Source organism: Hippopotamus amphibius, chromosome 16 (assembly GCF_030028045.1).
Source record: "Hippopotamus amphibius kiboko isolate mHipAmp2 chromosome 16, mHipAmp2.hap2, whole genome shotgun sequence".
Taxonomy (NCBI): Eukaryota; Metazoa; Chordata; class Mammalia; order Artiodactyla; family Hippopotamidae; genus Hippopotamus; species Hippopotamus amphibius.
The window spans coordinates 1,649,351-1,675,214 of record NC_080201.1 but is presented as its reverse complement, the minus strand read 5'-3'; the positions used below and the strand labels follow the sequence as shown (position 1 = coordinate 1,675,214).

General features: G+C 57.2%; 1 protein-coding gene across 1 annotated transcript; it reads right to left on the bottom strand.

Annotated features, from left to right (window-relative positions):
• Window positions 1-1,974: 1,974 nt before the first annotated feature.
• On the bottom strand, window positions 1,975-25,722 carry CA5A (carbonic anhydrase 5A). The gene is made up of 7 exons (XM_057713447.1): window positions 25,506-25,722; window positions 23,960-24,157; window positions 10,990-11,108; window positions 8,821-8,916; window positions 8,630-8,692; window positions 4,204-4,359; window positions 1,975-2,225 (listed from the first exon to the last, which is right to left on the bottom strand). The coding sequence occupies exons 1-7, from the start codon at window positions 25,660-25,662 to the stop codon at window positions 2,055-2,057; spliced, it is 960 nt and encodes a 319-aa protein (XP_057569430.1). The 5' UTR covers window positions 25,663-25,722; the 3' UTR covers window positions 1,975-2,054.
• Between the last annotated feature and the right edge of the window lie 142 nt (window positions 25,723-25,864).

The window sequence follows — 25,864 nt, the reverse complement described above, 5'->3', positions numbered from 1 at the left end:
TTGATGGGTACTGGTGAGCAGTTGTACTTTCTCAGGAAAAACGTGTATAAGGATGTTTAGGATTGCTTTCTCTGTAGTAGGTGCCAGAAAGCTGAACAGCCCAAAGCCAGTTGGTAAATTGTTGATACACGGGAAGTTCATGATTGGGAAAAAACTATAAACCTGGGCCAAAATAAACCACATCCCATAATATAGGTTCTCTTTGGTCTTAGATGTTGTTTGCAGACTCTAATAAGTCTGTTTACTCTTTATCTCCCAAATGAAGCAGAGTTTATCACTGTACCTTGGTAGGCAGATGAGTATTTGCTTTCTTACCCGGGCTGTTTTTCCGTGTTTATCTGGCAGTCAGGCAATGCTGGAAGAGGATGTGATCAGGTTGTTTGCAGAGCTGCATCCCTACCAGAGGGGAATGTGTTTAATGAAAATTAAAAATACCAGGATCAAATAGGGTACTATTCAGCCTTAAAAAGGGAGGAAGTTCTTCTTTTTTTGAATTCTTTTTGTAATTTATTTCTGTTAGAGTGGGATTGCAACAAATTATTTCAGAGAAGTAAGAGGCAGAGATGTTTTTTGAAGCCACGTTCTAGAAAATTCTCTTCTTCCCTTCTGATCTTGGAAACTGGCATTAGGTGATGTCACTTGAAGAAATTAATGTCAGTTTCTATTAAAAAGGGAGGAAATCCTGATAGCTGCTACCACATGGATGAACCTTGAGGACATTATGTTAAGAGAAATAAGCCCGTCACAGAAAGACAAATAGTGCCTGATTCCATTCACGTTCACTTCCTAGAGCGGCCAAAATCTTAGAGGCAGAAAGTAGGGCAGCAGGTGCCAAGGGCTGTGGATGGGGGGGGGGTGGGGGATGGGGGGGGTGGGGGATGGGGGGTGGGGGAGGCTGGGGAGTTCCTGTTCCATGGGGACAGAGTCTGGGTTTAAGAGGGTGAGAACATCCTGGGGGTGGACAGTGGGGGTGGCTGCACTGCAGTGGGAATGCACTTCATACCACTGAGCTGTGTGCTTACACATGGTTAAGATGCTAATTGAAGATTCTGTGTATTTTAGCACCATTTAAAAGACCCTACCGTGAGAAACCATCACCCCCACCAGAATGACCACGGTTAAATGGTAGCTTGTCTTGAGCAATGACTTTGGAAAACTCCTTGGCTTTGAAGACGGAGGAAGGGGCCACCGGCCAAGGTAGCAGATGCCTCTGGAAGCTGGAAAAGGCAAGGAAACAGATTCTCCCCTGGAGACTCTGGAAGGAACCAGGCGGACACCGAGAATTTGGACTTCTGGCCTCCAGACTGTGATACAATAAACTTCTGTTGTTTTAAGCACCACCCCCGCCCCAGAGCTTGTGGCTGTTATGGGCTGAATTCTGTCCCCCGCCCAAATTCACTTGTTGAAGCCCTAAGCCCCCAGTGTGACTCTCTTTGGAGAGGGGGTTTTTAGGAAGGAATCAAGGTTCAGTGACGTCATAAGGGTGGGGTCCTAATATAGTAGGATTGGTGGCCTTGTGAGAACTGGAGGAGAGAGATGTATGCATACACCTAAAAAAAGGCCACTCGAGGCCATAGCAAGAAGCCAAGAGAGGCCCTCCCAGAGCCCGGCTGTGCTGGCACCTGGTCTCAGACCTCCAGTCTTGGAACTGTGGGGGGCAAGGTTCATTCTGCCCACCCGCAGTTTGTGGTCATTTTACAGCAGGAACTTGGAATTGGGAAGGAAGGACGTTAGTCATGGTCTTCGTGTTGCCAGGGGGTGGCCGTCTGGAGAGGACACCATGGACCTGAGAGAGGGTGGGGTGCACGACCTCGGTCAGCAGGGCTTGCTTGGACCCTGAGGTCTGGGCACTGCTGTGCGTCCCTTGAGATATTCCGGGTCCCAGATTTCCTTTCCCTATTGTGCTTAAGCTTCTTTGAAGTGATTCTTTTCCTTGCAACTGCAAAGTACATTGACTAAAATTGTGACCTCTTTCTCTCTCTTTAATTTCAGAGGTTACGTACGATCAGACCACGAAGCCCGGGAAACAATACTTTCTCTTGTTAAAGTCAGTTCTACCTGTTAGCTTGGACACCGTGAACTGAGGGTCCTGCACCGTCCTCAGTGGCCTGGAAGGACGAACGAACCTTCCGCTCCATCAGGGGTTGAAGTGGGCGGTAGTTGTTCACCATCGTCTTCTCTTCTTCACCAAGCGCAGAAAACAGGAGCGAGCGAAAGGCGGCCAGCTGGCATGGAGAGGGAGCAGAGGAAGCTGGCTGCAGGCATGGAGTGAACCAGCTCCCATATCCCTCGTGTCGTGGGAGGTCCCCTCCCACCCGGAATCAGGGATGGCCCTGTGTGAACAATTCAACACGGCAGAATTGCCATGCCTTTTCTGACCCAGTCTGGCCAGGTCAGGCTCCTCCCTCCCACCCAGGGGGTGCACACACTGCCTCCCCAGCCCCCCGGTGAGGCTTGAGGCTCTGCTCTGCATTTCTGTATCATATGCACTCACCACTCGGTCCTAAAGCTACCGACTCACGGTGCGATTTTCCCTCCGGGCAGCAGTGTGCAGAGACGATGGTCACTGCTCTGCCACCTTCCACCCTCCCGCTCATCCACCCTCTCTCCTGCTGCAACATCTGACCCCTGTTGAGTGACAGAGGAGTCTTGGTGACGAGGGCCATCTTCAACCACACTCTGGTTTGGAGGAAGGGTGGTGACGTTCACCCACATTCCACCCTCAGCCTTTCAAAACAAACAGCATCATCCCATGACTTGTAGAGAGGCTAGAAGGCCCTCCAAGGGGCTCACCGAGAGCCCTCAGAAAGTGCAGCACTGAAGCCGAGGTGATGAAGGCTGCTGTGATCGATTAGAAATATCTGTCCTGGGCAGAGGATGGGAGAGTGGGGCAGGCTCACTGTGTATTTGTCACCTAAACTCTGCCCTAGAGAGACAGACTTTCTCCAGATTCCGGAGAGTTCCAGAGAAAAAGATACTTTAACTTAAAAAAAAAGGATACAAGTAATATCTACTTATTTTAGAAATAAAAAGAATATTTAAGTAAGGAAGAGAAAGAAAATAAGAACCACTACAGACTGTGACCTTGGGACGACCAGGGTTAACTTTTCCGTGCACAGCTGTGTGACAGCTTAGGGCATTGCTCAACAAATAGACACTCACCTCCTCCCTGCCCCACTGGCCTTGGCCTGGCCGTTGTAACTTGCTTTGGCCAACAGGATGTGAGCCGGCTTGACGCAAGCAGAGGCTGTAAATGTGCATGTGTGGTCTGGCCTGTCTTTTGCATTTCTGTTTTGCGCCATGAGAACCATCCCTGGGGGGCCACTCATCCAAGAATCATGAGGGACACTGGCCCTCATCCAACACCCCCCAGCCATGGCCTAAAACAGGTTCCCCCGGTCCCCAGAGGCCCGTGAGCAGGGAAGCAAATGCTTGTTATTAGCCACTGAGCTTTGGAGTGGTTTGTTATGGAGCGTTTTGTAGCAATAGCTGACTAATACAACCCTTCTGGAATTTTCTCTGGGCATTTATAGTTCCATAACTTCTTAGCACAGTGTGAGAGAAGGGCCTCTGTGGTCTCAATTTCTTACTGTTCTATCAGCCAAAGAAGCGGAGCAGACTCTCAAAGCTTCTCTTCCTCCTCAGCGACCCCACTTCTCTCACGGCTCTCCAGCATCCATCTGTGACATCCCTTCCAAACACCCACGGAGGCCCCCAGTGTGGGCAAGAACGCGTGTCCCAATGACAAGGTTGCTTTACCCCAATGAAGACCAAAGAGCAAGCACGGGCCTCGTCCAAGCGTCTGTTGTTGGGGAGACTCGGCACGCCTGAGGCTGACCACCGAGATTAGAGGGTGCTGCACACAACTGTCCCCCCCAGTTCCCTCCCCTCCCCCTGCCTTCTCTCCCTTTCTCTGTCTCTGTTTCTGTCTGTCTCTCTCCTCTTTCTGTCTCTGTCCTCCTCTGTCTCTGCCTCCCTCTCACACACCAATATTTCAAGGTCAGAAGAAGAGCTGTGAGGTCGGAAACTTCTGTTCACTCCCCACGAGCTCCTGTTTCAACTGGAAAATTCTTCTTGTGCAGGAACATCTAAAACGCACCAAAGCATGAAACTCCATGATGCTCGCTCACGCTATCTTAGTGAAACCGCCAACACGGAGAGACCCCCATGTGGTCCTGTGCACTGGTGACAGATGCCACTCACCTGGTCCTGGGCCACCTCGATGGGCTCCTTGTGGATGATCCAGGTGACCGACTCGGAGAGCGGTGGCGTGGTCAGGGAGCCCGGGTACGTCCAGTAGTCCTGGCAGGCGGGCAGCAGGCAGGAGGGCTGGAAGGGGCCCAGGGCCGCCCGCGTGTCCTGGGGGAGGAGACCTCGGGCTCTCAGGTGGGTGGAGGGGGCCGGGGAGGGGGCACCGCGCTCGGCCTCATCTCAGTGACTGGCCTGGAGGGGAGCGCGTCCCCGAGATGAAGGCTGTGGCTGCGGCTGCCACGTTTGGAAACCGTAACGAGAGAATGCAGCCCTTCCACACGGAGCAGAGATGCCTGCCCCAGGCTTGTGGTTTTTCTTTTAAAGCTACTCATTTTCGTATACCTTGGCTGTGAAAATATCACACTTTTAAAAGCTGATGTCAAATAACAGACACAACATAGAATTCACCATTTTAGCCATTTTTAAGCGTACAGTTGAGTGGTGTTAAGTACCTTCTTATTGTTGTGCAGCCATCACAGAAATTCATCAGAATTTTCTCATTTTCCTGAACTGAGACTCTGCTCCCATTAAACACCAGCTCCCCACCCCCAGCCCCCACCCTTCTACCTTCTGTGTCTGTGAATTGAACTCCTCTAGGGACCTCGTGGAAATGCGATAATAAGGGACTCGTCCTTCTGTGACAGGCGTATCTCACTCAGCACAAGGTCCTCAAGGTCCATCCACGTTGTAGCCTGTGTCAGAATTTCCCCCTTAAGGCTGAGTAATGTCCACCATGTGGATGGAGCACATTCCGTTTATCCATCGGCCACTGCTGGACACTTGGGCGGTTTCCACCTCTCAGCTGTTGTGAACGGCGCTGCTATGAACTCGCCTGCATAAATCTCTCTCCAAGACCCGGCTTTTAGTGACTTGGGGGATATACCCAGAGCTGAAATGCTGGCTCCCGTGGGAATTCTACGTTTAACTTTTTGTCGGACCCCCAGGCTGTTTTCCATAGTGCCTGCCTCGGAAAACATGACACTCTTAAGAGAGCTGATCCTCTCTTTATTTATTTATTTTTTTTTTTTTTAGGCGCACGGGCTTAGTTGCTCCGTGGCATGTGGAATCTTCCCAGGGCAGGGCTCGAACCCGTGTCCCCTGCATTGGCAGGCGGATTCTTTACCACTGCGCCACCTAGGAAGTCCCTGATCCTCTCTTTAAAGCAGCGCTCCCCGACGTGAGAGCCACGGCAGCTACACACGCGCAGGTGGATGCCCCGTGCTGGCCGGACCCCCGACTCGTGCCAGAATGTCCCTTGTCACCGGGGAGGGGTGGCATCACGGGCTGGGATAGCCCAGCTCTCTGCGCCGCTCCGTCAGCGCTGGCGCTGCTCGCAAGCCCTGTGTTCAGAACTCACGTTTGCTTGCTTTCCGTGCTCTAGACAAGGAGAGAGAAACCAGCCTCCGAGTTCCTGGTGATGCCGGTGGGGCCCCAGCATCACTCACCCACTCCCAGCTACTCACTGACGGTAAACCCGACTCTATCTCAGGTGCCGGGGCTACAGGAGCAAACAAAGCGGACAAACTACCCACCTTCGTGGAGTTCGCTTCTACCGGAGGGGAGCAGACAGCACACAGGACAAGTAAGAAAAACACCTAGCAGTTTACACGGTGATGAGTGAGATGGGGAAAACCAAGGTCGGGCAGTGAAATAGGAGATGCAACAGGAGGCTTCTCGGAAGCCATGGCCAGTGCAAAGGCCCCGAGGCAGGGTCTGGCCTGATGGGCTTGGGGATCAGCAAGAGGCCGGAGGGCTGGGATGAGCACAGGGGACACAGAAGCGATGAAAGGGATGGGGGTGGGCGGGGGGAGGACAGCCCTGCTGCTGCCCGGGGCGGGGGTCCCCGAGGAAATCCGCCGCAGAGGCAGGGCTTGGGGGCTGCTCTCTCTGTGCTGGGGAGAAACAGGGCCTCTTGGCCCTTCTCTGCCTCATGGAAAATGAAGCTCCCAGCAGCTTCTGCTCAGGGTGGAAAGGCTCCTCGGGGTCCCTCAGGTTGGCAGCCCCAGGACGGTGCCCTCCCCTTCCCCCCCGTGAAGCGAGTGAGGTGAAGGGCCGAGGGGGCAGGCTCGGGGGCAACAGGACACCAACCAGCACCCACGGGAGTGGAGCCTGAGCTCGGGGCCCAGCCCCTGCCAGGCGGGGCAGGAGGACTGTCTGCGGGAGGCATCCATTCTGGGGTCCAAGGAAGGAGGCTCCCTGCTGGCGGGCGCCCCTCCCGCCAGCCCTCGGAGGCAAAAGCAAGGGGACAGCCTGTGCCCGGCTGCCGACTCACCGCTCAGCCACGGGGAGGCGGTGTTTAAGCCGACTCGCTGGCAGAGCTCACCCCGCGCCTCGTGCCGGCTGCGCTGGTACCCAGTGTCTAGGCGACGGCTTAAAGCAGCGTCACTGAGACACAGTTCCCAGGGCAGCCCCACGCATCTAAAGCACACGGTTCTCTGGCTGCTCGTATGTTCACAGACGGACACACAAACCCTCAGCACAGTCGGTTCTAGAACACGTTCGCCACCTCGAAACAGAACCCCAGGGAAAAAGAGCCCCCGTAAATATCCCCCTACCCGCCCCCGCCTCCACCCCGCCACAGGCCCTGCGGAGCTGCCCATTCTGGACGTTCCTAGAAGTGGAATCACACAAGACAGGGAATTCCGCATCTGTCGTCTTCCCCTCAGAATGATGTCTTCAAAATCCTGCCCTGTTGCAGCAGGTGTCCAAGCTTCACTGCTCTTTATGGCTGAGTAATATCCCATGTGTCTAGTCGGTTCTTGAAGAACACAGTCACATGTGCGTGTGGGACAAGATGCAGAAAGTACAGCGGGTGTGCGGGGACAGATACATGCCCTCCTCTCCCCAGACCCCGGCCCCAAAGGTGCTGACGGGCCAGACGCCCTCTGAGGCTCTCACCTTGGATTTTCAGAACCAGCCTTTATGTCTGTTTCACTGATGAAGACAGATAGAGAAGCCCATCCCAAAGCCACGTGATTAGAGGCGCAGGACCCAGATGCTACGGGAGGCCGGTCCCATCCCACAGAGCGGGACACCACAGAGGCGACTCAACGCTGCACGTTCTACAAACCGACCCAGACACTGGGGAAACCCGGGAAGGAGCACACGCTGTGACCAGCGACTCGAGCTGGCTCACCCTCCCGACCCACGAGGCACAGACCCCTGCTCTCCAAGGCGGGGCCTTTTCTCTCAAGATTCTAACTCTCATTTTTCAGATGAGGAAACTGAGGCCCGGGGGCGAGGGTCAGGACCAGACCTGGACCCAGAGCCTCCCATAGAAGCAAACAGACCCCTTAGCACACGGCACCTCATAGCAGCTCTTTCTTTCCCACCAAGCGGTGGAGACCACGCCCTGTGGGGGTGGCCGCTGCAGGGAAACGTCCAGGTTTACTCTGGCTGCAGACCAGTGAGGAGACGGATGCTCCCAGCACCTCGACCTTGCTGGGTTCCTGAGCTGGCAGACGGGACAGCGGGGGGCGATCGGGTCTGGTCCCGGGAGGCCAACATCAAGGGGAACGAGCCACACAGATCAAACGGCCCCCGCGAAGCGGCCGAGGAAGGGCTGGCCCCCAGCTCCCACCTGGAGCCGCTCTCACCATTGTTAAGACGGGTCGGAGCCCCACCCGTCCCCACGTCCAAGGACCACACGGTGACTCCTTCCCTCGGAATTCTTTTGTTCGGTAACGAAAAATAAACGGCAGTTTTTAGGAATTTCCGTTTCTCCATCAAAGTCCTCCCTCAGCTGAGACTGGAGAAGAGCCACCTTGCTGGCCTTGCTGTCCTTCAGAGCTGGGCTGAGCACAGCCAGGTGTGCAGGACAGCTGGGCAGGGTGCGTGCGTCTGCAAGACCCCCTCGCCCCACCTCCCTGTTCTCCTGGGACGGGGCTGACCCTAAGGGTGCCAGGTGCTTTGCAAGTGGACATTCTTAAATGTCGATAGTTGGGAATTTATTTCAACTGGTTTTAAAACAAACATTATCGCTAGTGGATGTTGTTGCCTGGGACAAGGCTAAAGGTTTTTTTTAAGTGCATCAGTGTCATGAAAAATACGGAGAAACTCATAGTACCACCGGTGGGTAGACAGGCAGAAATCTTCACGACGCTGCCTGAATGGCTGAATATTGGGAAACCCCACTGCCCCAAGGAGGAGAGGGGGCCGGAGAGTAGCAGACACCTCGAAGCCGGTGAGCCAGCTCGAGACACGACTGGAATCAGCCCCAGCGAGTCCTGGTCCCAGAACTGGACTCAGACCCTCTCTGCAACGCTCCTTCCATCAAACTGTTCGTTTTTGGTTTTCTTTTCATTTCCTTTACAAAGAAGTCATTACTCGAAGCATTGTTGCTTTTCCAATTATGCTGATTTCAGAATACGTAGCTTACCTTGTGCTTTATGTCCGGCAAGACTGCCACCAGCTCCTGCAGCACCTCGTGGCGGGCCCCCAGCTGCACAGCACAGCATGCGGGGTGGTCACGTGACAGGGCAGGGGACAGGGTGACAGACACACATCAGTCTAAGTGGACTGTATTGGAAAGCAGGTCTCACTAGGAGAGCTGCACCCCAGCAAGCTTACCTTTAAAAACACGCCTACCACCGCCAAGCCGTCCTCTCCCATCATGGCTTCCTTGTAGCTCTGGAACTTCCCAGCGTTCCAGTGAACCAGATGCAGCTGGAACCCAGGAGAAGAGAATTCGCTCTGTCACCACACAGTGGCCACAGGTAAACCCGCCGCTCCCCGCTCCGTGTGGCTGACGTGCCCGCTTGGTGATTTTAATGACTCCACGGCTGCAGGCCGGCTCCCCCAGCCAAAGCTCCCTCACACCCCAGAAAGTAGGGCCTCGGCATTTCCGGGGGGGTGGGGGGGGGGAAGGAGGTTTGCTTTAACTTTGTCAAACAGAAATGGGTGGTTGGATGATTTGCTACCACTCAGGTAGCCCTGAACGAGGGTTACCAAATCAGACACAGGACTCGCGGTTACATCTGAGTTTCAGATAAACGGTGGATGCTTTTTAATGTAAGTACCCCCGCCCCCATGGCATCTCTGCTGCATCTGTCTCTCCTCTGAACTTCATCTGTGTCCTTCCTTCACATCCTCTGTTGGTTTTCCTAAGTCCAAACTCAGCATCGCAGCTGACCAGATGCCAAGGGGAAACGGGCTTTCCTGCGCGGCTGCTGAGCAGGAGGCAGAGGCAGGACCCCTGGCTCTTGTGTGAGGAGGGCACGCAGGCTGAGAACCGGGGAGGGGCCTGGGGGCGTCTGTCCGCAGGTTCTGCTACATGCTGGCGGCAGTGGAGGGCTTCCTGAATGCTGACCCAGGCCCTGGACACAGCCCAGAAAGTCCTCCAGCCTCTGGTGGCCAGCAAGACCCTCCCCCACGGGGCTGCTGGACTCCAGGATCCGGGGCGGGGGGGTGGGAGGTGGCGGGGGCCTGCCGGGGGTGCCAGGCCCACGTGGCTCCAGGCGGCACCACACTGACAACAAGTCCCAGTGTTCCTGGCCACGCACCCCGGGGACCGTGAGGGTGGCGTGGGCTCCCCTGCCCTCCCAGAGCTCACCTGGAGCCCCCCACCTGCTGTCCTGTGTGGAAGTAGGGACTGCTGGGCCCGAGGCCCCGCCCACAGCCTTCCCCCTTCACGGACCCCACCTGTGGGGCTGGCCTGGCCTCCCGAACCCCACGGGGAACGGCCCCCTCCCACATGGGCCAGAGGCCTGGCCGGGACGGCCCTGCGGCCCCCGCCCGCCTGACTCACAGACGAGCCCGGTGGGTCCCAAGCTCTGATCCTGCTCCTGTACGAGCAGCTTGCAACTATTAGAAACCCAGGTGCAGGCACACAGTTACCACGAGGCATGTGACTCCCTGAAAAGCTGCGCGTTGTAAGCCGCGGTTCCTTCACGCTTGTCGTGTTGGTAAATTATAACAATCGACGAACTCCCGAACCACCAACTGTCCCCAGACGCCACCCCTGGCTGTGCGATCACAGGGGTTTTCAGTTTGGGGTTTGACTGGGCTCTGGTGCTATTTTAACCACCGTACTACTTCCATAACAACGGCGACAGAAACAGTCCAGAACTTGAAATACATCTAAAATCAGGGGGCTGGAAGGTGGCCAGGGGGAGGGGCGGTGCACAGAGGTGCAAGAGAGTGGACACGGCAGACGTCAGTCACAGGATCTGGGTGGCAACCTCATGGGTTCACACCATACAGTTCTTTCATTTTTTTTGGTAAGCTGGAAAATCTTCATAGTAAAATATTGGGGGACACCTGTAAGGCACCACTTGCCACCCTGTAACTACCAAAACCCAATTCCTGACCTTTAGCTCTACTCCTTTCCTTTACTGACTCCCATTTCCGAATGTTGCAAATATCACTTTGTTTTAAGAAGATAATTTTTATTGTAAAGATTTTCTGTTCTCAGCAGAGGGCTTCAAATGCCTCGAAGGACAGGAAGCTTCTTGTCCTGGCTGAGCGAGACCCACCTACGAGCACAGACTCTGCTCCTGAGTCCCGGCTGTCTGACTTTGACAAGTTACGCCACGACTCAGAACCTCAGTCTCGTCTTCTGCTCCATGAGAGTGCTAGCAGGACCCTCCCCTTAGGAGAGCCGTGAGGTTGAATGGATGAGGTGGCCAGCGGTTCTGGTTGGAGCGCTCCTGGGAAATCCTTTCTGAGCAACCAGGATGCTTGGTCCCCTGACATCGAGCCTGGCACCCGGGAAGCCCCCACGTAGTAGCTGCTACGAACCTCTGCCGGGTACATGTGGCCGTCCACTGTGTGCTCTGAGCCCCACTCGTTCACTGCTCCCCAGTGGAAGTGGAACTGCTTTAGTCTGTAGTGGTTTTCCAAGGGGCCACCACTAATTCCTGGAAGGTGAAGCGGTGGAAATGGTGCATTAGTCTATTTGCTAGACGGGGGGTTGCTGTGACACTGACCACATCGGGGTCACACGGTTTTGCTCTGGAGTGATTGACGTCCTGCTGAAACCACAAACTGAAAGGTGGGACCTTGTCTTTCCCCCAGCGGCTCGCAGGTAGCACCTGAGTGGTGCAGAGCCCAGTGCTGCCACCGGGTGGCGGTAGAGGCCTCAGCCCCTCGCGGGCAGCACCGAGGCAAAGCAAAACCGCTTCTGCGATGCCTGCCAGTCCTGCAAGATCTCCAGGCTTTCCTTTAATTAAAAAAAAAAAAAAAAAAAAAAAAAAGATGTCTTTCGAATGAAAGAAGAGCAGATAAAATTCGATCACCAAATAACTTCATCAGCTAATATTTAATGAGCAAGATGTTTAAGTAAAGAGATTCTGAGATTTCCACCAGGGCTGATCTCCAGGCAGCCCCCGCTCCGTCTAGCCTTGCTCTGTGACCAGCTTCTAAGTCACCCGAACCCCTGGCGAGGCCTCCCCAAGAGCTGTCCGCGTGACGCGCACAGGCTCATCCCCGAGCATCCGTCCGGAGGCGTCTGCTCTGAACCGTGGGCTCTGGGCGCTGTCCCCAGAGGGCCAGGGCCGGGGCTGGGAGCCTGCACTTGGACGTGCTCCCAGGGCTTAGACTGTCTCCAGCTGCATTTTGCTACCACATCTCCACCACCAAGTGCTACAAGCATAATGGTAACTGTTGGTCATCCGCTTGGATTTGGGGAGAGCGGGGTGTGACACCGGGGTCCTGGGGCAGGTCTGGAAGACGCCGGCAGAGCGATGGTGTGCGTTCCTGTGGGGGAGAGGGGGGTGCTGACATCCGCTCCTCCAAGCGGCAAAGCAGGGAAGACATTTCGTGACGTGATGGGAGCTGCTGAAAGTGTCAGATACGACCAGCTGGGGGTGCTTTCCACTTTGTTTTTGCCATTGAAGGTGTTGGCAGCAGAAAGCACTGAACTATAAACTAGAAAACAGATTCAGCCCATGAGTCTGCCTTCGATCAAGGCATGAAGCTTCTTGGGAGTTCCCCGGGGGTCCAGTGGTTAGGACTCGGTGCTTTCACTGCCGTGGGCCCAGGTTCAGTAACTGGTCCAGGAATTAAGATCCCTCAAGCTGCATGGCGAGGCCAAAAAAAAAAAAAAGTCATGAAGCTTGTTGGTCTAGGATGTTGTTACAGGCATCTCGTTGTGAGGTTTTATGGCTTTATTCTCCTGAACACGCACAAATTATACCTGACTTTAAAAACATACACACAAGTACCTCTACCCCTCTCAAGTATGTAAAAGCACAGTTAAGTCACAAAACCTGAGTCTGCAGGCGTGGAGGAGCCGTTTTAGGCACGGAGCCGAGGTGGCGAGAAAACTTCCCCGTTTTTTCAAAACGTTCCCTGTTCAGATGACAAGACTTTACCGGATTTTCTGTGGCTGAAAATACAAGAGGGTGGTTTTTCCCTTCAAGGGGTGAGGCTACTCGAACCGACTGGCCTCTGTAGTTTTGCGTAGTATTTTTTTTTTTTTTTTGCCGCACCACGAGCTTTCAGACTCTTAGTTCCCCGACCAGGGATCAAACCTGCGCCCCCTGCAGTGGAAGCTCAGAGTCGTAACCACTGGGCCGCCAGGAAGTCCCTTGTGTAGTTTCTTAATGTATTAGGAGAGGTTAGAGAGGCTGTCCGTCACCCCGACCATGGGAACCAGGATTCGAGCCCACGTCTGACACCCACACCTGTGCCCTGAGCACAAAACATCATCTAAGGAGATCACAGCGTGACCTCTGTATGCGCGATGGAAGGGCAGTTGGGAGCCACGGCAGCAGACACCTGGAACCGCCAGAATGCACAGACGAGTGCGTGTAGCCTCGAGCAAGGTGCTCAGCCTCTCAGAGCCTCAGCCGTCCTGCCTGTGAGATGAGCAGTGTTGGCAGGATGGCCTCATAAGGTGCAGGCACACGGTGACCACAGCCACGTAACCTTCCGGAGACGTGGCCTCTTCATTCATTAAAGAAGAAGTGATCTCTAGCCAGGTGGTCCCAGTGGTCCCCTCCAGCTCAAGCATCTGAGGACTCTGGACGCCACATAAGGTCTCCAGAAAGAGCGACACCAGCTGAGCGAGGCAGAAGCCCACCAAGAGCTGGGTGTCGGGCAGACCCACCAAAAATAACCTTGCAGAAAACCACTCCCCACTGTGGCCACCGGCAGAGAGTGGGGAGTGGGGAGGGGGCACGAGCATCGCCCCTCCTCCGGCAGGCGAAGACCTCCCCAAGGTCGCCCTCCCGGCAGACCTGGAGCCCAGGGGCCAGGGCCCGGCACTCTCCCCGCGTCCAGCTGCCCGCATAATTCTCCAGAGCAGCCTCTCGCAGGGGGCCGCCCTCCTGTCAGCTTCCCAAAGAGGGCAGCCCGTTTAAGGAGGAGAACATGGATGGAAGTCGGCTTTGGAATCCGGGCTGCAGGAAGGAATGTTCCTCCAGGTGGGGCCTCTCCTTCCAGAGCTGGGGCTGGCACTGGTCACCTGTGAGTGGGTGGCGGCCACCCTGGGCTGGGACCAAAAAGATGCACAGCAAACCGGGAAGGCTGCAGCCCATGGGTCCCCAGCTCTGTGTCCTGCAGACGCACATAAGGAGGAAAGCACAGCGAGCGCACCTCCGGGAGGGAAGCAACGAGGGAGGAGGCACCTCGGTGCTGCGGGCTGGGCTGCAGCAGTGCCCCGAGCCCGGTTGGCGGTGCACCTAGCACCGGGCACTGTGATGCCCTTCAGCCTCCCTCCTTCAAACACATTTCAGGAGAGAAACAGCACCGACTGTACAGGAGCCGCTTGTGTACAAGCTCGGGCGTCGGATGTGTAAGTCTCGAGCCTCCTTCAAGGTATGGACGGGACTGTCTGGAACAACATCCCTAATATTAGACGAACAGGCAAAGACAGCCACTAGCTGAGTGCCGGCACCTTTACTGAAGAGCCGGAGAGCCGTGTCGCGTTTCTGCAGGTGCTCGGGGGTGCGCTCTGGGCCAGTGCTGGCGCCACCGCCTCCAGATGCGCTGACCTCAACTGCTCCCAGCCTCAGTTTCCCCGCCTGTAAAATGGGGAGGGTCCCACCGCCTACTCCATGGGGATGTTGCAAGGATTAAATACAAAGTTCTCGGCAGAAGGCCCAGTATTCTGGAAGCACCAAAGGACAAAAGCTGCAGCCACGGCACGGCCCTGAGAGGGGACAAAGTGTCTGATTAAGGAGGAAAGGGTCTCAGCGGTTTTCATCCGTCAGCCTGTCCTCGTTATCTGCATCCATCAGTACCTGGGGACAGTCGGCACGAGCTCTGCGTGCACTGGCTGAAGAGCCAGCACCCACCGAGTGCCCGCTCACGCTGGGCATTCGTGCAAAGTACCCTGCCACCCCGGTGACCGCTCCTCACAGCGACCCTGCAAGCAGCTACTGCTGGCCCAATTCTGAGATGAGGAAACTGAGACTCAGAGGAGTCAATCACCTGCCCCAGGTCCCCAGCGACCCCAGCCCAGGCCTGCTTGAAGGGCCAGCCTCTCGGCATTCACGGCAGGGTTCAAGCCAACCGCTTGGCTTTTCCTGCCAGGGAAGTTAGGAACCCAGTGTGAGGCGGCCACCCTGGATACGATAACCTCAGTGACGGTTCATAACGACCAGACAGCGTCCGAGTAACTCCCCTCAAGAAAACAGTTTAAAAAGGCGAGCCCAGGGACCTCCCTGGTGGTCCAGTTAAGACTGTGCTCCCAGTGCAGAGGGTGCGGATTCCATCCCTGGTCAGGGAACTAAGATTCCACGTGCCGCATGGCATGGCCAAAAAAAAAAAAATCATCACACAGGCAAGCCCTGTGACAAGGGGGCCTTTAGCTTGCCAGCCCCAGACTCTGCCGTCGCAGGGCTGTTCACAGACCGAAGGCCGTGCATCCCCCAACCCCCCGCCCCGCCCTGGCAGGAGCAGCTGCGTCAAGACACAACTGGGGAATTTCATCCCCGAGGACGGGTGTGTTGGAGTCCAACTCCGAGCCCAGATCCCGCTGCCTCCATTCGCACAACAGCCACTGATAGCAGCGTCCAGTTGCAGTTTGGTGCTTTGACCAGCATGAGCGGGCTGTTGGCAGGCCGGGTTGCTTGAAGGCTTAAAGTAAGTCTGAGAGCAGCGTGACAGGCTCTTATTAACCAACACTGTGAATGACCCACGGTGCTGAGGACCCGCCGCTCTGGTGCCTCTGCGCACGCGGCCAAGGCTTCCCGTGTGTTCTCTGGATTAGGGAGCTTTTCATCACTCTCTCCAGGAAAGCGGCAGTCGCAGCTGGCGGCCGCCGTGCAGGCGGTGCCTGCGGGGCGCGATCCCACCCTCAGGACCCCGACGTCCAGAAATGAGGAAGGCCAGATTGTCCCTGGGGAGCTAACCTCTGGGACCATCACGCGTCGGGCCTGGGTCTGAAGCCCGGCGAACGTGCGCACAGCCCTTGGTTTCAGGCAGCGTGTCCCGCACGACGGTCCAGTCTCTCTGGACCTCAGACCTGACGTTTGTAAACCGATAATGCCGCCCCCATCGTAACGTGGCGCGCATCGGGTACAGCTGTGCTTACAAGACGCTCCCTGGCACGGCCCCTGGCGCCCAGGGGGCTCCGCCCGTGGTGGGACCTGCTGCTGCTGTCCCTGTACTGTTAGCATTCCATCACGCTCACGTCTCATCATCAGAGCAGAGCCTGCCGTCACCAGAAACAGCCACTATGACTCCCAAGACAGGACCCACATGCAGAGACGTCGAGGGATAAATGTACCTTAAGAAAGTGTCCCTTCGAAGGGGCTCGGCCAGCCACGAAGCATGAAAAGGAAAAACCACCCATCCGTTCGACAAATAGTCACTGAGTTCCTACGATGCGTCACAGCCTCTGCGGAGTGTCGGGGTGGAGAGGTGGCACAGGGCAGCCCTGCCCTCCCGGAGCCTGCACCGCACACGGGCAGGCAGGCAGTGAGTCGCGGACAAAAGCGGCCATGAGTGTGGTGGTGGGCAAGGAGGGGCACTCTGGGGGGGCCTAATGGCCGTGGGGCATCTGCGAGGGCCTCCCCGAGGACGTGGGGGTTGGGCTGAGCTGTACGAGTGGGGGGGGGGTGGCTGTAGGCAGGAAGGGGCAACAGGCAGAGGGGCCTGGAGGGACAGAGCAGGCCACCACGATGGACCTGCGAAGCCTCCCAGTGGCAGGAGCGCAGGGTCAGCCGGGAGATGGGCTGGAGGGCAAAGGGGTAGGTGCCCGCCCTGGCCACGTAGGGGAGCCTTCACCAGCCGACTTTGACTGTTCCAGTCTTTAAAAATGGACGTCTGGGGACTTCCCTGATGGCGCAGTGGTTTAGAATCCGCCTGCCAGTGCAGGGGTCACAGGTTCAAGCCCTGGTCCAGGAAGATCCCACATGCTGCAGGGCACCTAAGCCCATGTGCCACGACTATTGAGCCTGTGTACCTCAACTACTGAAGCTCACAGCCCGTGCTCCGCAGCAAGAGAAGCCACCACAATGAGGAGCCCGCGCACCACAATGAAGAGTAGCCCCCGCGCACCAGAACTAGAGAAAGCCTGTGTGTGGCCGCAAAGACCCAACACCGTCAATAAATAAATAAATACATAAATTTATTTATGTATTTAAAAAATGGACGTCTGCCTGGAGAGGTGGGAGCTGGGGTCCATGCTTGCATCACCATCCTTGACTTAGTTTACCTTTCAACACCCCCTTTCCCAGGACCGTCCCTGCTGGTCCAGTGGCTAAGACTCCGTGCTCCCCATGCAAGGGGCCCAGGTTCGATCCCTGGTCAGGGACCTAAGATCCCACATGCTGCAACTGTTTGCACGCCGCAACTAAAGAGCCCACATGCCACAACTAAGACCCGGAGCAGCCAAATAAATAAATATGAAAAAAAAAACCCCACACCGTTTCCTGCATTTCCTAACCTGAGATCTCCTTGCGAGCAGGGACTGCCTCTGGTGAGGTTCACCACGCACGTATGTGCTTACAGCTCGGCTCCACTGCCAATGTACACGGAGCGCGGACAGCGGATTCCTGGGTGGTTCTGCGGATGCCACGGGCACTCCTGGCGATGGGGCGGGGAGAACAGGGTCACCGCGCTGTGCGTGACAGTGGGTCGGGTGTCACACGGCCCTACGAGCACCTGCCTCCCACCTCCACACTGAGTCCGGTGAGTGGAGCGCTTCTGCAGACAGCTGCCCACAGCGCCGCTGAGTCCCCTCACGGCTGGAAGCCCCCTTTCCAAGGCGGAGGACCTGGTGGCTTAGGGAGACGCAGGAAGGGAGGAGGAGAGGGAGGCCGCGGGGCTGGCCAGGAGGACCCTGCTGGCTCTGAGGCAGCAGCGGTGGAGGCTGGGGGAGGGGAGGCGCGATGGGAGTGGGGGTGGGGCCCCCCAGGAACAAAGAAGGGAGGAGGGAAAGATGAGGGCTGGGAAGGGGGAAGGAGGGGGGCAGAGGCAGGGATGCACCGGTGACCTTGGTGACCTGGCAGGCGTGGGGGGTTGGGAGGGACTGACATGGATTCAGGGGCCGTCGGGGAAGAGTGTTTCCCCGAGTGGGGTTTATCATTTCCTCGGCCTGTGTGAGGGGACAGAACCACACTCCACCCAACCTCCAAAATCACACCTCCCTCCCCCACATCCCCCCCCCGCCCCGTTCCCGCACGCAGGACGTGAGGGAAGGAACAGCAGATATACAAGGAATGAAAATGGAAAATATACAGTTTTAGGAACCAGAAACGCACTTGCCGTGAACAATAACTGTCCCAGGAAACCCCATTCCTCCATCCCAGCCAAGATGCCGTTGTCCTGGGACGGAGGAGCCGCAGCTGCCTTCCCGACAGCACAGGGCTCCCTCCCAGAACCCGTTCTCCCTGCCGCCCGCCCCAGCTCACACCCCTCTGCCTGATCCGCGGGGGAAGGTCCCCTGGGCCCTGGGTCCCGCGTGGGACGATGGCGGGCTGGAGGAGACAGCAAAGCAGTTCTGCTGCCGCGTTCCTGACCCGCCTCCAGGCCCCCCCTCCAGCCTGCCTGTGCAGCAGGGACCCCCAAATTCTTCCCGGCAGCTCCCTCCTGGCTTTCGTGCTGCAGTCTGTTTTCCTGGCTGAAGATTCCGCAACGATGGACGTGACGCCTGTGAACTGTAAAATCACAGCGGCCTGCCGTCCCGTGGTCACGCCGGGAGCCAGTGCTCACGCGGCCCTGCTGTGCACGCCTGCTGCCGACTCTGTGCAGCTCAGGCTCCAGGCCCTCCCCCGCGGCGCTGGGGACCCTTGTCAGCTGTCATTTACAGGATGAAAGACTGCTATTGGCCCCACCTGACAAATGGCTTAAAATCCACTTTGGTGTCAGAAGGAGCCTCAGCGGAGCCGTGGCTTCTGTGGCCCCTTGCGTCCTTGCATGTGAGTGGCCCTTGGAGAAGGTCGCTCACGACACCAGGCTTGGAGTTTCCGCTTTTCCGCCTTCGGCCGATAGACGGGGTCCCGCAACCGCAGAGTCCTCTGTAGCCAGAGCAAGCCAGGCCGGGCCAGTGTCCCCTCCAGCGGCAGGCGCGAGAACACAGCCGGGACTTGTCTGCATCTTCTTTGGAAGGAGCCCCAGCAGGTGAGGCTACGCTATCCTGGCGAAACGCTCACTTCTCCTGGCTCGGAGGACAGTGCTTCCCGCGGGCCTCTCCTAAGCCTCCCGCTGAGCGGGTGTTCGACCTCAGTGTACAGAGGAGGAGACTGAGGGCCAGAGAGGTCAGGGAACGTGCTCACACCACCCGGCTCTTTCTGCGGCTGAGCTGGGCCCTGACCACCATGCCGCACTCCCCGCCCCCTGAGCCCTTCAGGAGGAAGATGAGCTGCCCCCAGAGGAGGAGGGTCTAGCGGGGAAGGCGGAGAGGCCATCCGCTGTCCTCTCCGTCCACGCAGCCACGTGGGCAGGAAGGGCTGCGGCAGGGCGTCTGCACTCCCGGGGCTCCGGCCCTACAGTGCCAGCAAGACGTGGACGCCCGGCTTCCTTTCTGTGGATGGCGAGGAGGGAGTGGGTTTTGCTTTGTTTTTTAAATTCCTTATTTATTTTATCTACTTATCGGCTGCACTGGGTCTTTGTTGCTGCGCGCGGGCTTTCCCTAGTTGTGGCAAGTGGGGGCTCCTCTTCGTTGCGGTGCGCAGGCTTCTCCTTATGGTGGCTTCTCTTATTGTGGAGCAGGGGCTCTAGGCCCATGGCTTTCAGTAGGTGCATCACGTGGGCTCAGTAGTTGTAGTGAATGGGCTTAGTTGCTCCACAGCATGTGGGCTCTTCCCAGACCAGGGATAGAACCTGTGTCCCCTGCATTGGCAGGCGGATTCTTAACCACTGTGCCACCAGGGAAGTCCCAGGGAATGGGGTTTGGAAACAGCCCTGGCTTGAATGTTGGACACGGACGTCCTCTTCCCACGTATGAGAATATTTACGCATCTCTTGGGGTTATCCTGAGAATTAAATGCCTTGAGAAGTGTACCCTGACTCGCATATTGATTTGTCACGTAACGGGCACTCAGAAGCACCTGGCAGCAGTGATGACCTCAGTGCTAGTGGTCACCCAGGACCTGGTTCAGAGAACAGGCGTCTCCGTGAGGAGCAGTGGGCTCTGTCTGTGGCCTCTGGCCCTTGACCTTCCACCCCACTTTCTGCACCTACGCTGCCCATCAGGTGGAAACGGCACTGTCACTCTTCAGGAAAAGATTGCTCAGGCGCTGGGATGAGGGGCCCCGCTGTGCGGGGTTGCCGAGGGGTCCACTGGGAGCCGGCTCCGTGTTCCTCCCCTCCGCCAGCCCTTGCTTCCTGGCCTTCAGCCCCACATTCCTTGGAAAGAGCCGCTGCCTCCACCTCGGTCACTCATCACCTCTGGCCGGACCTGATCTCTGAGCTCTGCCACCCTCCCCCGCTGGAACGCTCCACACAGACGGAAATGCCCTCGGCCTCTGGCTCTGGTTCCTTCGGAGTTCCCGTGCTCACCTGCTGGCGTGACCTGACCACAGTGACCACATTTTGTGCAAAGTTACTTCTGCCCTGTGTGCCTTCTCCACTCACTTCCCTTCCTGCGCCCAGGGCTTTCCCTTTCTGTCTATGAATTTTAAAAAAAAATTATGGGAGTGTCTCACAATTTTCATTTTCTTGCTGCAAAACTCTTTTTAGTTCTTCTCGTCTTTCAGCTGCATTTTCCATTTCCTTTGCTCCCGGTAGCGTTCAATTTCCATTAGAGGTGAACAAAGAAGACAGAAAAATCTGAACAGAGGGGGCTAGGGGCTGGAGATGGGGGTGGGGCGGGGCGGAAGCATGTGAAACTGAGCAGGAGGGAAAGAAAGAGGAAACTGGGCTTTTGGGAAAATGACAAGTCAAGTAAAAGCAGATCGGCCTGTGTGGACACGAGCCACAGGGGATCATCTCACTAATTTACATGGCCGAGGAGAGGCACCCAGATAATTCCTTCCGTCTGTGGCAGGGCGGGGTGGGGGGGCCCTTCCAATCAGATTGAGAACGTGGTGGAGGAGCCAGAAAGTGGGGGTCAGGGCTGGGTCGACACAGAGCCCTGGCTGCAACAGGCGCGAAGGCCTTGAATTTGAGACCAGGATCGGGGGTGCCGAGGTCAGCCCAGGTTCAACCACAAGGCAGGGGCTCCCAGGAGCGCGCGGGGAGTGTGCCTCTCCTCTGGGACCAGCACCCAGGGGTCCTCCCCCCCCCCCCCGTCCTCTGCTGCTCCGGGCGGGATCACCCGCACAGCCACCGCAATGGCCTCAGCCCTCACGAGGGCCCGAAGCTGTGATCGTGGGGACAGAGGGGCGGCCCTTAGTGCCGCTCCGCTGGGACGTGGGTCTGGGGACCCCCCACCCGGAACGAATCCACCCAGAGGGAGGCAGAGCCGACAGGGAGGATTCTGATGCAGCCGTGCCTCTGCACCTGGACGTGTCAGTACATGGTTAACGCAGGGATGTGATGTGGGCTTTAGCATGAGCGGGAGTCAGGCCTGAACCAGACCCCCTCCTCCGCCCCGGCCTCTTTCCTCCCCGCATACGTGAGGATGCTAACTCGCTCCATCGCGGCATCTGCCTGCGCTGTGCTGTTGTTCATCTGATGGGGGTGCTTTCGCAAGGGGGTGTCTGCGTGACTGTCCAGCATATCTTCCCCCTTCTAGAAACAGCACCACGGTTTCCCCGGACCGACACGCCCCCGGCTGTGTGATCTCGGTGAGGCTCTCGGTCAGGGTTCTTGGTGCTTCCCCGACCAGGGGCCAGGTGACTGCCAAGCTCAGGCACCAGCCCCCTTCCCCCAGGAATCTGAATTATTTTGTCAAATGTATCTTAACCACACACATACAAAAGTCCAAAGCAACCTTCAGTATTTTGCATATTTCATGACTTAAAGGAAAACGAAGGTGTTATAGAGACATTGTAACCGAGCAGGACCCTAGGGGGTCTTCCCAGGACAGGCCCCTCCCCCCAGATCCTTTGCTGTAGCTCCTCTCTGAAGCACCCAGATCACAGTACCTCATGCATATTGCCTGAGTTTTTCGGATGCCAAAAACCACCACCAGCTAAGGAAGCAATCAACTAATGGGTGATCCTGAGCACGTAGCCCCCAGACCTACTGGAGCCCAAGAGCTGATCACCATCAACCAATCAGAGAATTGTGCACGAGCCCATCACACACCCTGGGATGCCCCTCCCTTACCTGGCCTTTAAGAATGCTGTGCTGAAACTCTTCAGGGAGTTCGGGGGTTTTGGGGGGAGGGGCGTGAGCCCCCCCTCTCCTTGCATGACCCTGCAGTAAGCCTTTCTCTGTCCCAAACGCCAACGTTTCGGTATTATTTGGCTTCACTGTCCATTGGACACATGAACTTGTATTCAGTGACAGCATCAGTAAGACCCATGACTACACATAAAAATTATACAGGCAGAATATGGAGAGTACGGAGTCTACAGTAACTCATCTACACCCTTATCTGTTTTTCTCAAAATGACTAGTATATTCTCACAACTATTAACCAACCAATTAAACGTTCAGAAACTATTATTCTTTATTCAATCTTTTAAAGTTGCTGCGTAAAATTAAAAAAATTTAATACAAACCATATTAAATCTGAAAGGCCTATTTTAGCTGCTCCTTGGGAATTCAGGCTTGGACTAGACCAGCAAAGGCAGGAAAATAAATAAATACATAAAGCCCTGCTCCCCAGCTCCCTGAGCCGGCCTGGCTCCTGGGCTTTTTGATATCTGGTTAACATCTGGTTAGCATCCAACGTTTCCTTCCCTTCTTTGAGCTAATCTTATCCTTCCAAGAAGATGCTTTGGTTTGCGTCAGCCAGAGCTGGCGTTCCTGTCACTTGCCTTTGGAGAGCCCCACGCAGAAGCATCCCTGAGGGGTGCTGTGAGAGCTGCCCCAGGCTCTCAGCTGTGCTCGGGAAACACGGGCTCCATCTCACCCACGAGATGAGGAACGAGACCCCTGGGAAGTCTGAGCCGCGGTGTGCGTGAAGCACCTCACAGGGCCTGGCACAGGGAAAAAGGGCTCTCACGCCCTGCTGCAGCCACGGGCCGTCAGAGTCGGGCAGCTCAAGCTGGGCCTCGCCCCCTGTCCAGTCCCTCCGCCGGGCTCGTTTACACCTCTAACTTTACATTCATTGTTCATCCACCAATTTACTGAGCACCTGCGGTGTCCAGCAGGAGTGACCCTGCCCTCATGGAGTTTACATCCTCGTGGGGCCATGGCTTAGTGAACAAGACGACTGGGCACATGGGAGGAGGTGGACGGAGGGCTGGCCCGGAGAGGACCTGGGTCTTGGGGCTGCGTCCGGGGTCCTCGGTGGTGCCCTAGGACACCCCCCAGGACTCAGCGTATAGTCACACGCATGGCTAAGACATTATAGCACAGGACGCAGGCAACAGCAGCAGAGGGAGAGCTGTGTCTGGAGGAGGCCAGGCTTCCGGAGTCCTCTCTGGTGGAGTCACGAGGGACAGCCTGCGTCCCAGCAACGAGCGGTGACAACACGTGTGGAGTGCTGCCCACCAGGGACGCCCAAAGGAGGCTCGGTGCCCAAGGTTTTCAGTGGGGCTGGTCACGCAGGCACCCTCTGCAAACCCTAAATTCCCAACTCCCAGAGGGAGAACAGCTGCTCAGCATAAACGAGGCCTCTAGGTGCTGAGATAACACCCGGTGGAATCTGGCAGCCGGTCCCCGCAGGTGAGACGGAAGTGGAAGGAAACTTCCCAAACCTACAGGGTATCCACCCAACACGTGTGAGGTTTCGGGTGAATGAGATGTTCCACGGAGAGCCTTTGGCAGGACGCTAGGACCCGCCCCACAGCCCTCCAGACGGCCTCCTGCTCATCCCTGCTCCCCACGTTCCCCTCCCCTCCTCTTCCTGCAGCAGCTGGACATCAGCCAGGTCACTGCCCCGTCTCCCTCTGAGCCAGGACCAGCGAGGTTCCCAGGCTCCGGAGGCCCGGCCGCCGTCCGTCCTCATCTCCTTCCAGGCCTCCCCACCTCGGCGCCTCGCTCCCCTACCCCGCTGTGCTTTTCCCCTCTGACGAGCAACGTATTTACATTTTATTAGCTCTCCGTTTCTGCCTTCCCTCCTCCCCCGGGGAGGCCCTCACTGCTCCGCGTGTTGTCCCCGGTGGCGCGTGTCACAGCTGGTCGGCATCACCAGCCCCAAGGCGAACGTCACCCTGCCCGTCCCCGCCGTTCTCCGCGCCTCCTCGGCGTCTCCGCTGAGCCGGTGACCCGCGCTCGGGAGTGACAGGAGCCAAGGGCCCCGACCGCAGCCCAGGCTCACCTGACCCCTCCGCGGAGTCGTCGAACTCCACCTGGAAGAGGTAGCCGGTGTTCCAGACGTAGAGGCAGGCCGCCGCGTCGTAGGAGACCCTGAGGGGCTTCAGCCGGGGGTCGTAGACGCTGTCCCTCCAGCGGATGTTGACGGGGGACTGCCGGCCGCCCCCTGGCACGGAGGCCGGGCCCTTCCAGAGAGGGTGCACTGCGGGCAGAGAGAGGGAAGGGGAGACCCTGCCGGTGCGTGCGCGCCGCTCCAGCCGCAGGGGGAGGCGGCAGAAACCTGCAGGCGCGGTCGCAGGGGAGCCGGCCCTGGGGAGCCCCGACGTGGAGCCCGGGGGCCAGACCCTCGGCCTCTGAGCCCCGCCCCCGGACCCCGCCCAGGAACCCATGTCTTGGGGTCTGGGGCGCCACTCGCCCGGCCCTGCGCTGCGCTGGTTCTGATCTGTGGTCGTTGTGGCAGCGTGGTCACAGGGAGCCACGTGTCGGGGTCCAGCCCAGCCCGGGGAGGCAGGCGATGGAGGACTGTGGACTGGGGGGCTGCTACCCTCAGAGAGCAGGACACCCAAGGGGCCTCCGGGAAACCAAAGTCCCAGGATCCGCAGCAAACCCTGCCCAGGAGAGGCTGGAACAGAAGCCTTGCCACCCCCAACCCCCATCTTTCAGCTACGCGGCACTCAAGGTGGGGTCCCAGGTCCAGCAGCACCCCTGGGAACTTGCTAGCCATGCAGAGCCTCAGCACCTCTCCCCCCCGCAAGACTCCCTGCAAGTTTCAAAGCAGAGAGAAGAGTCTGCACTCTTGTAGAGAGACCCTCCCACCCCCATGCCCAGAGGCAGCTGCTGTGGCTGGTTTATTTTATTTTATTTTTTTTCATTTTATTTATTTATTTTTTTTGGGGGGGGTACACCAAGTTCAATCATCTCTTTTTATACACATATCCCCGTATTCCCTCCCTCCCTCGACTCCCCCCCCCGCCACTCTCCCCGTCCCAGTCCTCTAAGGCATCATCCATCCTCGAGTTGAACTCCCTTTGTTATACAGCAACTTCCCACTGCCTATCTATTTTACAGTTGGTAGTATATATATGTCTGTGCTACTCTCTCGCTTCGTCTCAGCTTCCCCTTCACCCCCCGCGCCCCCCCCCGCCCCCCGTGGCTGGTTTAGAGCACAGTTTTCTGGAGCTTTCCTCCCAGCTCACACAAACGTACACAGAGTTTTCGAAAAAGCGAGCGTGCTGCTCAGCACCAAGTGGGTTCGCACCTCGGTTCTCTTCGCGTCACTGCAGATGTCTTCACAGCTGCCTCTCTGCACCTGCCCCCCTTTCATACTCCTGGCCACGAAGGGGGCACTTGCCACCTGCCCTGCTCGGAGCAGCTCACCTTCCCCATGGCCCCGTGCATCTGAGGTTAAGGGCGGGCCCACGTCTCCCAGGGAAAGACTGTGGACATCTGAACCCACGCCGTCTGGCTCCAGACCATCTCCCATTTTGAAAGACACCATGAAATGAGACAAACATCAAATTGCATCTGGGGAAACTGGAGGCTCTACTTACAAGCGTCCGTCCTCTTTCTGTGTGCACAGGGGCCCCGTGAGCACCATCGCTCCGGCCTCAGCGGGTGGCGGCAGAGGGTCCCCCACATCTGTCTGACCAGGATGGAGAGACCCGCGGACTTCAGGTGACTCCTGCCCAACACTGGGGGCCTGAGCATCTTGCTTCTGTCCCTGGGGGCCCAATACCCAGAGGGAGGCTTTCCCCACGATCTGTCCTCACTTCCAGCTGGAGAACTGAGTGAGGTGGACACACCTCTTTTGTAAAAACTCACCCAAAGCCCTGATGGTTACATTTCAACCCGTGCCCGCCCCAGCTTCTTGAATGATGAGGGGTTTGGCTTAGGGCTGGGTGCACTGGGA